This window comes from Talpa occidentalis, unplaced genomic scaffold, assembly GCF_014898055.3.
Source record: "Talpa occidentalis isolate TD23 unplaced genomic scaffold, MPIMG_talOcc4v2.1 talOcc4.14, whole genome shotgun sequence".
NCBI lineage: Eukaryota > Metazoa > Chordata > Mammalia > Eulipotyphla > Talpidae > Talpa > Talpa occidentalis.
Genome location: NW_023601433.1, coordinates 46,549,636 through 46,564,662, shown reverse-complemented (window position 1 = coordinate 46,564,662; position 15,027 = coordinate 46,549,636). Strand labels below are relative to the sequence as shown.

At 41.4% G+C, this 15,027-nt stretch overlaps 1 protein-coding gene across 8 annotated transcripts in view; it reads left to right on the top strand.

Moving 5' to 3' along the window:
- Positions 1–13,978, top strand: part of CCNY (cyclin Y) — a 205,585-nt gene extending 191,607 nt beyond the window's left edge. For all 8 annotated transcript variants that reach the window (XM_054694995.1, XM_054694994.1, XM_037510436.2 and 5 more), the window contains 2 exons: positions 3,391–3,553; positions 10,552–13,978. In XM_054694995.1, the coding sequence (XP_054550970.1) occupies positions 3,391–3,553; positions 10,552–10,668 (280 nt within the window). In that variant the 3' untranslated portion in view covers positions 10,669–13,978. The remainder of the gene's footprint in view (positions 1–3,390; positions 3,554–10,551) is intronic.
- Positions 13,979–15,027: the final 1,049 nt, after the last annotated feature.

Here is a 15,027-nt window from a genome sequence, read left to right as displayed (position 1 = left end):
TATTCCCCCATACAATTGCAAATGCCCCATTCTGACCCCAATCCCTCCCCTCCCGGCCCCCACCCCCAAAAAGTGTCTCTGGTTCATAGTTTTTTGTTGATTTTGATTTTCACTTTCTTATAGTTATTCATTTTCCTGGTCCCTTATTTAAGTTTTCTAGATTCCTGCTATGAGTGAGACCATATACAGTAACTCTTAAGATCCCTGTTTTCCCTAGAGCTTAAACAAAAAAAAAATTTTTTTTTAAGAAAACGTTCAAGAAAAGTTTGGAGAAAAGCTATTCTTTTTCCCAAGGAACCCTGGAAAGTGCCATCTTCTTAAACAGATTTCTGATCTGTTTAATCATAGGCTGTCCCTCAGCAAGAGGCATTGGTACTATATGCCATTTGTGGCAGGATTAACACACTAGCTCTCTTAAAAGATTAAAAAGTCCTTTGGGTAAATAAGCCAAAAAGAAAAAGAAAAATACCGGATGGTCTCACTCATAGCAGGAATCTAGAAAACTTAAATAAGGGACCAGGAAAATGAATAACTATAAGAAAGTGAAAATCAAAATCAACAAAAAACTATGAACCAGAGACACTTTTAGGGTGGTGGGGGCGGGAGGGGAGGGATTGGGGTCAGAATGGGGGGGCTGCAATTGTATGGGGAATATAACAATAAAATTTATAAAAAAAAAAAAAGATTAAAAAGTCAAGATGTTCTCAGCATTAGAGGAAGATCTACTGTGACACCTTTTAACCACCAGGTGGCAGACTGTCCACAGGCAGCCTCTGCATTGCCCTAGGAGAGCACCTTCTAGCCCTTTTGCATTGACATTCTTGTCTTAACCAAAATCATATCTGAGTTCTGGTACTTCATAGGATAATCTCTTACTAAATCTCACTAAATGAAGAATAAATGAAATATTTTATTAAGTAAAAATCAAGGCCTCCCTGGTTGCCTTAGTACTATGAAGCTATCTGCCTCCACTACAGCATGAGTTCAATCCCCAACCAGGGAGCTAACCCACAAGGCGCAGCAGCAGAGCTTTCCTGTCTTGCCTGCTACTCCCCTCAGCAGTGTATTTCAGTAGATCTGCCTGTTCTATTCCCCACTCCGTCTCTGGTGAATCCTCTCACACCCCCTCCCCACCTCTGACCTGTACCCCAGCTCTTGTATGCGTAAATAAATAAATCTTTTAAAAATAATAATAATAAATAAAATAAAATAAAAATTATCCCAAACAAAGTAGTATATTTTTAAAGTGTAAAATGTAGCACAATATATCCATCTGAACCTTAACTCCTTTCATTAGGCTATATATAAACAGTGTGAAAATTATGCTGTTTTTTCGACTAAAAGATCCAAATGTGACTTCATAATCTTTCCACCTGGAGCTCTTAGGACTTCAGTAGCAACTTACTGAGTCTCTTGATTCTTATTTGCCCAGTAGTTTCTATGTTTCTAAAGCCATCTACTCAAGCTCAGATTCCAGCCCCCCCACCCCACCTCCTCTTGTCCCCTGTTGTCATAGCAACATGAGACTGGGCACAGTCCTTCTTGGTCTCTGATGGTTTAGTGAGGTTACCCACCAGAAACAGATTGAGACTCAGGGAATCCATGAAAATAGCATGGGGCTGTGTTTGAAGCCTGCAGTTGTCATGCACCTGCATACAGGGAGTAGAACTGGGAAACTTCATGCCTTGTGGAGTGGGTATTGGCTGTGGTTGGGGTCAGGAAAAGCGAGGCCTGGGACTAGGCATGTCACTATTCAGTTCCATTTAAGGAAATGATGACAGGCCATGCAGTTGTTTGAGTGGCTCCCTCTTGGTGAAAATACCCCAGAGAACCCTTGTTTCTCTCCATCAGAGCTCCATGTTTCCCTAACTCTGTTGTACTCTCTCTTCTGTGGGAACCTTCTTTGGTCCTCCTTCCTGGTTGAGGTGTGCTCCATTTAGTAACTGTAATTATTGAGCACCAACTTCATGTTAGGTATTGTGCTGGGGACCAGGCATATAAAATCAGATGTTACATTTTCTGGCTATGAAAAGACAAGTAGGGGAGGCTGAATTAAAATGACAGTAGAGGGTGATAAAGAACAGAAATGACTGTGTAGTGTGTTGTGACCAGGGCTCCTTTTGTGACCTTTGTGTGAGAGGTGCCACTGAGACTGAGTGTCTGGCCCAGGACCAGTGCCCAACAAGCAGGTCTGTGACTGATAACTATTCTCCCCCCAGATAGTAACTGTTGAGAAATAAACCTAATTCAAAAGATCACTGACTTAGCAAACTTCTCACAAAACAAGTTTTTAAATTTATTCTGACTACCTATCATTTGTTTTCATCAAAATGTAATTGGATTGGCTACATGGATTTTAAAGCCTGTGTTCGCTCCTTTACCAATCAGTCTCTGTCGTTGGCTAAAACCAGCAGAATCAGCCTCCTTAGGAGCTTGTTAGAAATACATATTCCTGGGCCTCCCTGGTGGTGTAGGAGCTAAAGTTTCAACACTATCAAGCTATTGTCAGCCACTGAGGCCATGAGTTCAATCCCTGGCCAGGGAGCTAACCCACATGGTGCAGCAGACCACTCCTGTCTCACCAGCTGCTCCTTATTTCAGTACATGCACCTATTCTGCTCCCCACTCTGTCTCTGGTAAATCCTCTCACCCACCCACCCCCGTACCTCTGGTCAACACCCCAGTTCTTATATGCATAAATAAATAAAAATAAATCTTTAAAAAAAAGAAATACACATTCTCTACCAAAGGAGAGGCTAGGAATGGACCCCAGCAGTCTGTTGTAACAAGTCCTCAAGGTGAATCAGATGCAAGCTCAGGCTTAGGAACCTAAATGAAAGAATAAAAACCTGTTTTCATTCTTTAGAGTTGGTTGAGTTCCCTTTTTAAGAGATTGGGTCAGCAATTCACCCTCTCCCTTCTCTTCCCTTTACTTAAAGAATCTCCTACAACAACAGATCTTCCACTCTCCTCCCAGGAGGAAGTGAAGAGCCATTGAGAAAAACCCTCTAGATCTAATAGGGCAGCTGTCAGGACCTCAACTAGACTCTACATGACCGCTCCTGACTGCTTCATCTGCCCCATATTTGAGATCTGCCACCAGAATGCTATCTATGTAGGTCTCATTGAAACTAATCATCCTGAAGTACTTCATGGTGATCATCCCAATTAATCGGGCTTTACTTCTGGACACTGGGTTAAGTAAATTCAGCTTCCAGTAACAATTTGGTGGTTAAACCGCAACTTTGGTGTCCAACTAGTCAATTTATTAGATGCCTTTTGTGCCTGTAGTATGCAATTTTCTGTAATCCAGTCTCCAACAGCTTGCCTTGGCAGGCCACACAACCTGGTTCAGCACTAAATATGTGCTGTTTTGTCTTTGCTCTGCAGGAATGAGCTAGAGCGACAGTTTCTTGAATTGCTTCAGTTCAACATCAATGTTCCTTCCAGTGTTTATGCCAAGTATTATTTTGATCTTCGTTCTCTGGCAGAAGCAAACAACCTGAGCCTTCCCTTGGAGCCTCTGAACAGGGAGAGGGCTCACAAGTTGGAGGTAAGATTCTTTTATCATGTTGGTCTTGGTGCATTATTGCAGATGCATCATCGTGGTAATGTAGCATCTGTGTACTCAGTGATCATTTCTCCCTCTATGTCTTGTTATAAGGTAAAAAGATGAAATACCCTGGATTTAGAAGGAAAAGTCAATTCAAGGGGCATAGTCAATTTAGTATAATTTGTATCTCGTGTGTTTTTTGCATCTTCTTAATTCCAGTTTTTACTTAATGTGTGTTGATTCTTTTTTTTTTTAAAGCATGTTTTTTTAGCCCTGTGTTTTTAAAACTTTATAAGCCCACAGAAATGTATTCCCCAGTATCTACTTTTATAAGGAAATGTTACCAGATAAACACAACAATATGAAATCCAAAACGTGTGCCCTTGCTGGCAGAATTGACTTTCACCGTGAGTGTGAAATACTATGCTATTTCTTGACTGAGCGCTGGGACAGAGTAAATGATATCCCAGAGTATCAGAATGGTGATAGCATTAGTAGGGGTAAAACCACACACCCCCTACCTCTGGGAAAGTGAGGGTTTCAGAGGTTGGAGAAAAATCCCCTGTGAACTGTGGAGCCATGCTATAGAGAGTCAGGGGCCTGGAAAGTAGGTACAGATTCAAGTTCTGTCTGGTTGTGGAGGGAGAAGTGGGTAGTATAGGATTGCCACCCTTGGCTTGCCCTCCCTTGCCGCAAGACTGACTACTTGTGACATTTGAACTCCCTCTTCTCCACACCTCCTCTCACCACCTAAACAGGGGTTCCAAAATTAAGGTCACAGTGCCACCTACTGGGGGGGGGGAGGAGGCAAGACATATGCAAAGGAAAGGTCAACTCAGGGAACACAAGAGAATGGAGTCTAAAGTTTTAGACACTTGACACAGAAAGGCAGCTACGGCATAATCAGAAAAGGTACCCAAGAACAGAAGGAATTCTTCATCAAAGAAATTTAAGCTATAAAAAGACCCAAACAGAAATGATGGGTAGGAAATACAGTGAAAGAACTGGAGATAAGAATAGAAAGCATACTAAGAAGGCTTAATGTTGCAGAGGAAAGAATAAGTGAAGTAGAAATTAAAAAATGTACAAAATATCTCAAATGAAATAGGAAATACAAGATTTAGGAAAAATGAAACAATGCAGAGTATCAGGTTACATTATAAGAGGAAACACGAGGTAATGGGTATCCCAGAAAAAGAACAATGAAGAGACCAGAGACCCTATCCAAGTAAATAATACTGAAAATATTGCAAACCATCGATGTCCAGGAAGCAGACAGAACACTCAAATTACTAAATGCAAAGCGAGTTACACCAAGACACATCATTGTTAAATTATCAAAAGTCTCCACTTAAGAAAAGCCACTAAAAGTGTGCGACATACAGAGGCACCTCTGTCAAGCTTTCATCAGACTGTCAGCAAAACTACATGCTAGAAGAGAGTTGAAAAACTTTCTAAAAGTAAAAACTACAAGCTAAGAATAATCGACCATGCAAAGTTAGCATTCATGTATGACAAAGAAATGAAGACTTCCCTAGACAAATAAAAAAGGTTAAAGTTCTTCTAACACAGATTTAGAAACAAGGATGAAATGGGACAAAAAGATTAGATGGGAGAAAGAAAAAAACAAAAGATTCAGTGGTGGTAATTAAGCTCTGTATATCAATGTATCAGTAACTCACCCTTAATGTGAATAGTCTGAACTCAACAATCACTCACCAAGAGTGGTGGGTTAGAATTTCAAAAGCATTGTTTATCAATATTATAAGTACAGGAGTCTCACATCAAATCTAAAGACAAATAGACTTAAAGTGAAAGTCTAGAGCAAGGTGCTTCAGGCTAATAGCACAGAGAAAAGTAGGAATGCTATTGGTATAGCTTATCATTTAGACTTTCAGCCAAAAAGGTAAGTGGTGGTAAGGACAGATGCTGATCATGGGGACAATCCATCAGGAAGATATAACTGTCATTAATATTTATGTACCCAAACAGATGCAAATATAATATATAAAACAGCTATTAATAGACATAAGGTAAGATACTGACAACAGCACAATACTAGTAGGTGATCTCAACACGTTACTTTTATCACTGGATAGATCATCTAGAGAGAAGGTAAACAACAAAATAAAGACCTTAAATGAAGTAATGGATCATATGAACTTAATGGACTTAATATGCAGAACTTTTCATCCCCCCAAAAATGAATGCACATTATTGCAGTGCACATGGAACATTTCTCAAGGTTAGATCATATGCTGGGACACAAAACAAGTCTTAGTGTGTATATACCACAGAAACTGAAAGTCAGCCTAATCATTGGGAGAAGATATTTGCACATTCACATGTATGATAAAGATTTAGTTTCCAAAATAGATAAAGAACTCATACCACTCAAAAGTAAAAAACAACCCAATCAAGAAATGGGCAAAAGACCTAAATATACACTTCTCCTAAGAAGACATACAAAATAGCCCACAGACACATAAGAAAATGTACCATTGCTTATTGTAAGGGACATGCAAATCAAAATTATAGAGAGATATCAGCTCACACCTTTGAGAATGCCTATGTCATAAAGATTGAAAACAAGGGTTGGTAAGGGTGTGGGGAAAAGGGAACTTTCATTCTCTTTTGGTGAGAATGTAAATTGGCACCTTTATGGAAAATGTTATGATGATTCCTTTAAAAACATACCATTTAAATACCATATGATCTAGCAATCCCTCTTCTAGGGGTTTACTCAAAGCATGTGGAAACACCAATGTATAAGATATATACACCAATGTATAAGATATATGTATAAGATATATACACAATGTTCATAGCAACATTATTCACTTTAGCCAAAACACAGAGTCAACCTAAATGCCCATTGGTGGATGACTGGAAAAAAGAAGTTGTGGTTTATATACTCAGTGGAATACTACTCGGCTATTTAAAAGATGAAACTGTGCTCTTTTTGACTCCATGGATGGAACTTGAGATAATTGTGCTAAGTGAAATAAGTCATAAAGTGAAAGACTAGATGGTTTCTTTCATTTGTGGAATATAGATAACCAAAGAAAATGAACTGTCAAGGCACACCAAAAGTAACTATTAGATTTAGTGAAAAATACGAGATTAGAGGAGGTTGCAGGGGAGGGAATTGGGGAAGAGTGATAGTTCAGTAGCACCTTTGGTGATGAGTGAGGTATGTGACATGTTGAGGTATGAAGCTGTACTTTGAAATTATATAGCTTTGTAGATAAATGGTAATTCAATAAAATTTGATTTAAAAAGGCTTAATTCTGCTTTTTTATTCCCCAAAAATCCTTCTTCCATGGCCCAATTAGAGCTGGACCAGCCCCCTTGGCATTGGTCTGGCTCATGGCCTTCATTGTTAAGCTGTGATTTTGGTTTCTCAAGCTTATAGTGTCATGTTTGCACCTAGCTCTTCCCATCTGACTTGTGACCAAATATATTGGGGATAAAGGATCACTGGCGAGACCTCCCCCCTCCAGAGAGGTGTGCTGGGGCCCTCTGCACTTCATCTCTGACACCATCTTGGACTCATCCCCACAGAGCTTTTGACAAAAGCAGTAGATGGCACAGTCATCTCCCAGACTTGCTGGGACCCAGGAGGTCTGCGCTGCCTGCCCCATTTTCCAACCCAAATGAAATGTCCCCAGTCAGTAAAGGGTCAGGGTGGTTAATGATTGCAAACAAAGCAGTGCTGAGAGGTAGGGAGGATGAGCGTTATTATGGATTATAAACCTAAGAAAACAGAAATTTATGTAGTTAATAATGTGCTAATCTCAAGAAGGAAAGAGCATAATTGTAGGTGAGACTAGATGCACAGTGCTAGGCTTACATAGCCCTGGAGGTAAAATGAAAATCCAGTTTGGTTCTGAAAACCACTTTGCTATGATTGTTTAACAGCCATTAGAATAAAAGTAGTCTTTTCCGTCTCTCCTTTCTCTTCTATTCAAGAGTAGAAATGGAAACCCTTTCTCTTGAAGGATTTGTCCAAGGCAAATGTTGTCACATCTCTGCAGGCACACATTATTAGCAGCATCAGAGTTAGATTTCACAGTGAGCAGGAACCCAGTTTCAGCCTGTGTGACAGTCTGCAGCACCCTTTATGTGCCACTGTCTTTGCTAAGGACAGGCGCTTGGTCTGTTGGCCACCGCTTAGTCGCACAAGTGGGCGGGCCTGTCGTTCTCCCTGAGGGAATACATTCAGTTTCCGGCCAGCCACACTGAGAGAGCCAGGGTCTGAGACTGGGGGAGTTAGTGTTACTCTCCGCTCTGGCAGGCTGTGTAAGTTGACGGTAGGGGGAACTTGCCTCCCTGTGGGCTGCCAAATAACTGCTCCTTCAGGTCACCGTGGGGGAGGAGGCCCTATCTTCCTCAGGAGGCTCTTCTGTCTCCCCCAAGGAGTTCCCACGGACTCTCTGAACTGGACAGAAGTCCAGAGGGGCTCCTCCTCTGTGAGCCTGGACAGATGTACTGTGGAAAAGCAATTGACAGCCTTTTGAAATGATCTCTAAGGAACAGAAACTGTGTTTCATTATTTTCCAGACCCTGGCATCCTTGTTAGCCATGTGGTCATCAGCAAACTTGAACCCCACAGTGGAAAGCAAACAAGAGTGAGGTATTCGAAGTTGCTGTTACCTCCAGTTCTGTATTTATTCACATGTACCCCCAAGTAACAGTTTGATGTGTTGGTAACAGGTCTGTCCTGAGAACACCATGCACAAAACTGACCCAGCCCTGTTGGAATTTACATTCCACTGGGAGGAGATAGTAAGCAGTAAATATAAATTGGCTATTACATTAGAGACAGTCGGTGGGGGGGGGGGTTGCTTTACTCAGTAGCCTCATTGAGTACATGATGATTGTATGAAGACTTGACTGTGGGATGAGTTAGTCTTATAGATGCCTCTAGGCTAGGGAAAGAACTGCTGCAAAGCTTGCAGGAGTGAACTCAAGCTCAGGTTATGGGGGCCACTGGGGACACCATAGAATATGGTGGTCAGTAGAGAAAGCACAGGAAGGAGAGTCTAAGGGGGAAGCAGAGAAACATTTAGCAGGATTGTTACCATGATTCCAGCAAGACCCAGTGGAAATCTGATCAGAGCCTGCCAACACTGGCAATGGAAAGTGGCCAACTACACTTGTGTGTCTGTCCCTTTACTGTGAGTTCTTTCGTGAATGGCTGCTGTGTCTGTTTCCCTAGCCCTTGTCACAATCACTTGTACTGCCGAGCTGGCCTAGCACTTGAACTGACCCTTGAGTCATCTAGTCAGAGAAAGTTAGCATGACTGGGACAAGCCATCTGGGTTGATGTGCAGTGGCTTGCAACACTGCAGCAGCCCTGGAGGAGCTCTGTCTTGTCTCTGTCTTGGCCTCAGGAAGGCCTGGCCTGGCTTTTGGCTAATGCAGTTTCCTTGGAGTCTCACTTTTCTCATCATCCCATGTACCTGTAGTCCCCTCCAGCTTTCCTTCAGTGGTTATTTGGAGCTGATCAAATACCTGTGATCCATTTGCTGCTAAGCACTTAATTCTTTTTCCAAGCAATAGCTTGGGAGACAGGTCACTATGTGTGGGTTCTCACCCTGAGTGTCCACAATTGCAAAACACCACTCAGGCTCATGGTGCAGCAGCAACAGGATTTATTAATAAAGGGGCAATTGGGGTAAAGGAAAGACTTTCTAAGGCCACAAATGGCTGGCTGTCCTACCCAAGTGTCCAGTAGTCCAAACCAAAGACTACTCATACTGCATGGTGGCGTCCCTTCAGCAAGAGTCTGGAGCTGTTGGCACACTGGTAAGAGGTGAACCAGGATCCAACTCTGATGGTAGTTGGAGGTGATCTAAAGTGGAGCTGCTGAGGTGGTACCACAGCAGCCAGCAGTGCCTATCCCGAGGGTACCCTGGCCAGTGCCAGATACCAGACCAGACAGTGCCAGAGGCAACTCCAGAAGACAGTGCCAGAGGATCAGAAGCAGTACACATCTCTGAGAGATGACCAGGCACAGCTGAGCAGTGCCCATCAGCAATGTCAATCAGCAGTCGAGGCGCCAGAGGATGTTTGCATAAGCGAACAGCAAACAGCTCTTTTGGAGATACCAAGCACAGGAGAAGCAGGCTACAATTTGAAGTGGAGATGAGATGCAACGGTCTGCAGAGGTCTGAGTCCCAATGAATCTCCCCAGTGAATCTGCTTCAAAAGTCTGAGTCCCGATGCATCCATAGAATGTGTCTCAAGACCTCTGGAGCCTCAGCTCCTAGCTTCTTCAGGGTGCCTGATCTGTCCATTTCCAATTCCTGCATGGTATTTAAAAGTGAAATCCCAACTGGCTGTCCAAACCCAAACTATGCCAAGGTCAGGCAGGTAACTACTGCTGCCACTGCAGTGCACCCCAGGCTGCACACACCACAGGCTTCTTTATGTCAGCAACTTCTCCCAGGGTCCACCGTCTCACCTGGGTATGCTCCTTGGTGACAGCGGCCACCACAGGGCTGTTGTTTCAATATGCAGCTGAAGATGAAGCTCAGTGCTTACCCAACAACCCTGCGAGGCAGGTGCTGTTATTACCCCATCTTCAGACATGGATGCTAAAGACTTGAAATGGGCTGTGTGCCCAGGGTCTCTCAGTCCTAAGTGGGAGCCAGCATTAGCCTCAGTCTGCTTTACCCCAGGCTGTGCCTTAGAATTGGTTCAGATTCTGAGATCTTTTCTCAATTGAAGTTTTCTCAATTGAACAGAAACTGTGTCTACACTTCCCTTGTATCCCCCAGCTGTGACTGGCACAGTGCTGGGCTGGGGGGTGTAAACGCCATGGGGCAGTTGTTCTTGTGGGTTTTTGTTAACAAATATCCTCAGTGCCTAGAATGACAGGGCACTGAGCCACGATGGGATCTGATTAGTGAGTGAAGGAGGGCCCCCTTGAGGCTGAAGATGCTTACATGTGAGTCCGACCCTGACTGAATTGTCTCTCTTCTGCCCTGTAGGCCATCTCTCGCCTCTGTGAGGACAAGTACAAGGACCTGAGGAGACCCACGAGGAAACGGTCAGCAAGTGCTGACAATCTGACTCTGCCCAGGTGGTCCCCAGCCATCATCTCCTAACTGTTGGCATCTTCACTGGAGGCCATACCATCCCGCAGTTTCTCCTTTAATTTGAGAAAAGACACACTTGGGGTGGTTTTGTTTGTTTTTCCTTACCTTTTCTTTCTTAATTCATAGCTGCGTCAGGCTGCCCGGGTGACTGCCTCTAAGCTGTGTGGCCCACTCACAGCAAGGCTTTGAGGGAAGCGAAATCAGTATTCTGGAAATCCTGTTTCATGCCTTTCCCCATCATCATTAACAGCACTTTCTTCCTGGAGGAAAAAGACTCTAATCCCGGAGGAGGAAATAAAGGGAAAGGGAAGTTGTGTAGAGGCGGAGGAAGTGGTTAAATGACTTGGCCATTTTCTTAAGTCCCTCGTCTGATCAATACGTGAATAGGACGGAAAACACAACAGTAGATAACAAGGTTGGACGTGCATTAAAGACAAGAGTGCCGCATTTATTACCCCCCATGTGTATCAGTATGTTCTGTGTGACTTCTTGCATTCCTTCTTGCTGTTTTATGGGGTTTGGGAGATTTTTGTTTGTTTTTGTTCTGTTTTGGTTTTGGCCCCACAGAGCAGAGAATAGTTTGTTCCCCGTGGCACAGCCAGCCAAATAAATAATACCGGTGGTTTCCGTTTGCACTATTCCTATGAGCTGTCTTCTCAGCTTTCTTCCTCACAAGTAGGATGCGCTTGACACATTTCTGTACACCTTTATTTTATAGTTTTTCTTCAGTAATGGTAAAAATTAACTTGACTTTAGTACTGAACCAAAAGTACCCCTTTCTTTCCTAATTCTTCACCCTAAGAACATTCTAGATAACATGGGTGCTTGTGCCTTTCTTGCATTTTTTTTTTTTTTTCTTTCTCTGACTTGAAATCATAGCTATGAATCAGTCAGACTTTTGGGCTGAAGGAAACAGTGTGCAGCAAAGGGTATCCTCCATATGAGATTTTTCCAGAGTGCTAGGCGTCTGCCTGAAGTTACTGAGTAGGAGCCATTTCTTTGTACTCCCTGCTCACTTCATTCCTCTACTTCCTTGTCCATTGTTGCAAGCAATATTCTTCTCAATTTTTATATGTTTACTTTAAATCAAAGTTAGTCTATTTGTATAAAGTTTTTTAAAAATCTAAAATTGAAAAAAAAATAGGGGTGGGTGGGTATTCCAGTGGGAAGATCATTGAAGGGCAAATGTTCCTATTTACTGAAGTATTTTTCACAGAATGATTGATTTAAAAAAACTCAACTTGCATTTTCATTGTGGGTGCTTAGAGAAGTTACACAAAATTCAAACTGTGAAGGTTTATGCTTCATTCATTATCATCATGCCTTTTGTTCTCTGATTACCCCTATTCTTTGAATGGTATAGATAAGAATCTTTTATATCAAGTTAAGTAAAAGGTTAATGATAGAATATCAAAATGATAGAATTTCAGAATTTCAAAAAGTAAATTTGATATTAGCTCTAAGAATTTGAGTCAATGAAGCTTATGATGCTTTGGGTTTATGCATATTTTCTGGGTCACAATGACAAAGGTTTCTAAGTTTTTTCCTTTTTTAAGCCTCTGAGGCAAAATGGCAGCCAAAAATCTGTGTTTCACCTTTTTCCTCTGTGAACTTGGAAAATTTTGGAATCTTACATTAATTAGTCTTGAGTACCCTAAAATCATACACCTGGTCCCCAAACATGCCTGCTGCTCCTGATGAAACATGCTTTGGAAATGGAAGGAACTCAGAAAGTTGAAATCCCAAGAATACCAAGCCAAAAGTACTAGGCAAGTTTCAGTGAAATTTGTATCATGTGTAAACATAACTATTTGGGCCAGAAATACTAAGGTTTTTTTCTTGTCTAGACTTTCAAAAGCAAAGAAGCTGAATATGAGAAGTTAATTATCTTTCCATTATATTGTGTTGATACACTCTGTGTGAGTACCAAAATCATCTTTTCTCTTCAAGAAAGAGTTGGATCTAGAACTTTGGATAGAGGTCTAAAAATGTAGAAAGTATCATTTTATATATTCCCTAATCTATATAGCTTAAAAAGGGACATATTTTCTTAGTGAATATGAATACCTCTCAACCATAAATTAGTTCCTCTCATGTAAAGTATCTTATTTTACCAGTCCATTTCAGGAAAGAGGTTCTGCTGCCTTTAAAGCAGAAATCTTATTTTTATCCCTTTTATTTGAATGAGAGAGATTTGAAAATTGAATTATGTAAATATTTCAATGCATCTGCTATTATTTTGTGGAGTTTATTAAACTACTTTTCAAAGTTGTATAGTCTATTTATTGTATGTATGTACATATAGTCTGATAACTTAAAATTTAAAGTGGATTCCGTAAAACCTGGCTCAGTCTTGTTTAGACTTTTGAACATTGTTTTAGCCTTGTGCACTGGACTCTACCTCTGTATAGGAAAATTTTCCATATTCATTAATAAGTATTGGTCTGTATTAATTGGTTATGTTCCTTGCAGTAAGGATTTTTTAAACTCTGCTGTAAGTGTAGATTTTAGTTCACTTTTGCAGTATGAATCACTTGACACATAGGTAGATACTTTAGGTTTGTTTTATTTTTCTACAGGATGATAAAGACTTACATTTTGTTCTCTGGATTGTTCTAAGTTTGCCAAAAAAAAAAAAAAAACAACAACAACAAAAAAACCAACTCAACAACCAGTACAGTACCTAATGGTAAAATCACAGTGACTGTAATTTGTTTGCAAGGTGATTCAATGCCCTACAATTAAAGCTGGATTGCTCTTTAGGAACACATTGTCTTAGTGTAGTTTTTGAATGAACAGTTTTCATCATTAATGAAGGATGAAGAAAACCATGCAGTTTGACTTTAATTTTCTATTAAACAACAAGTAAAGTCACTGGGAGAATAAATATATCCTGATGGAATTTTTTTTGTTTATATTTTTTTTTGATTGGGAAAAGGGAAAGAAGTGACGAATTTACAAATTGGAAGGCAAGGTGGGACCCTAAGATCCGATTTGTGCTCCCGCGCCTGAATGCACTGGGTGTAGCTGGTGTTAGCCTCATCCCTGTTCCCTCTGGCTCCTCTCCCGGGCTGACTCTTGAGTTCTCATTGTCTTTGGCGGGGCATCTCCTTGGGGTATCCTTTGGTTCTTGGGATTTTAATCCTCAGCTGAGTTGCAAAGCAGAATTTTGGGAGTGAGCAACTTTCATCCTTTCCAGCTGCTTTTGGTAACCTCTCACCTGGGGCCATATTTTACAGCTTTGAATTTTTTTAAACAATAAAATTTAATTATTGGTTCATTGTAGATACTTAACAAGTGTTAAATAAATAAATATATAGAACAAATAGTGCTGGCTTCTTGCTGCATTTTTTAAAGTACTGAGATAAAATTCAACAGATTTTATGGATGTTCAGTGAACCAGTTCTTTGCCAAGAGCACTGGAAAAAAGTATTGGTAGTCCTGTTAGTCTTGAGTGATTCACAAAAGGATGAGCCGTACTTAGAAAATTCCAATAATTGAGATGGTTGCACAATAGGGACCTATTAGAGCACATCACTTTCTATCCCCTATTTCATACTCAGTCACTTTATCCCCCCTGACTTCAAAGGAGTCAGCATCTCAAGGCTATTGTTGGGTGGATCTTAGGACATGGATCATCTTCTGAATTCCAAACACTGAGAGCCCCTTCCTTTGTTGGAAACAAAGAAAAAATATGAAACATGCCCTCAGGCTGGCTGGAGAAAGGATACTTAAGGCCTAATTTCAGACTTATGTTTTAGCTGAATGGACTGCAGGGAAACCACAACCAACCTCATTAAGACCATGACTTGCTATACCCAATGCAGACCCTTTCTAGAACTCTTACATCTGAAAACAAACCACGCCTCCCATACCCACCTCTTCACATATGGTGCCAAAGGAGACATAATGGGGTATTGAGATATGTAGGAAACTTGTAATTGCAAAATTGGTGATGATTTGAGACTTGACGAGGTCAACTGAATTCCGGGGGCGGGGGTGGGGGGTGGTTAGTTTTTCTAAGTCTCTGTATGTGATGCTGCTGAAGGTCTAATGGGTCAGTGTAGATGCCTAGGTGAGGACTCGTCCACCAGAAGCAGGAGGAGGCCTCAGTTTCCCTAGAATCTTTAGAAAGCACCATCCTACTGATGCCTTCATTGCAAACTTTTAACTTTCAGAAATGTGGGAGAATAAATTTTTGTACTGTAAGCTATGTAGTTTTTGGAGTCTGAGGGTTTGGAGTGCGGGGCCTTTAGGTTCACTCTGGGAAAGGTTTCACCAGAGCTCCCGTTTCAGCGACATACAGCCAGTTTCCCCGGCGAGTTTCTCCACGAGACAGAGACAGTAGTTATATTTAAAGGGCAGGTT